The sequence below is a fragment of the Bison bison genome, unplaced genomic scaffold (assembly GCF_000754665.1).
Source record: "Bison bison bison isolate TAMUID 2011002044 unplaced genomic scaffold, Bison_UMD1.0 scf7180017864110, whole genome shotgun sequence".
Lineage (NCBI taxonomy): Eukaryota > Metazoa > Chordata > Mammalia > Artiodactyla > Bovidae > Bison > Bison bison.
The window spans coordinates 2,081,439-2,081,999 of NW_011494682.1; the positions used below are offsets into that span (position 1 = coordinate 2,081,439).

General features: G+C 32.6%; 1 protein-coding gene across 3 annotated transcripts in view; it reads right to left on the minus strand.

Annotated features, from left to right (window-relative positions):
• The window catches only part of MOB1B (MOB kinase activator 1B), a 93,978-nt gene that overhangs the window by 16,622 nt on the left and 76,795 nt on the right, over window positions 1-561 (minus strand). For all 3 annotated transcript variants that reach the window (XM_010839092.1, XM_010839091.1, XM_010839093.1), the window contains exon 3: window positions 183-276. In XM_010839092.1, coding sequence (XP_010837394.1) covers window positions 183-276 — 94 coding nt within the window. The remainder of the gene's footprint in view (window positions 1-182; window positions 277-561) is intronic.

Consider the following 561-nt stretch of genomic DNA (forward strand, 5'->3'; position numbering starts at 1 on the left):
GGAGGACAATACAATAGAGAGGACCATAAAGCTTAGGTTAAGGAACTCTCGACTCAAGATACTAGTCATTGGTGAATCACTGAAGGAGATGGTAAATATAGAAATTGTAAGGTCAGAAATTTCCTTATCTAAGAACTGTATGATATAGTAAAATTGAGAGCTGATCATAAATCATATCTTACTTTGGGCCAGCTGACATCACCGGACAACTTTCTTCTGTACAAAAATCTGTGATTGTTCCATAAAGCATGTTGATCTGATTGAAGAAATCTACAGCTGCAAAGCAAATATCATTTATAGGTAAAATGTTAAATTTTAATTTTACTCAAAGAGAACCTTTTATTTCAGCAAAATATGAGCTCTATCCACATTCTTTCCTCAACAAAGAACAGATAATAAGTATACAAGAAACAATACTTAACTCACTGAGTTTAGGAGCTTCTGGTTAGGTGACTCCCTTAAGGGAATAAAAAAGCAAGCACACCATGTTGATATATGGCAGAAACCAACACAATATTATAATTACCCTTCAATAAAAAATAAATAAATTTTAAAAAAGGC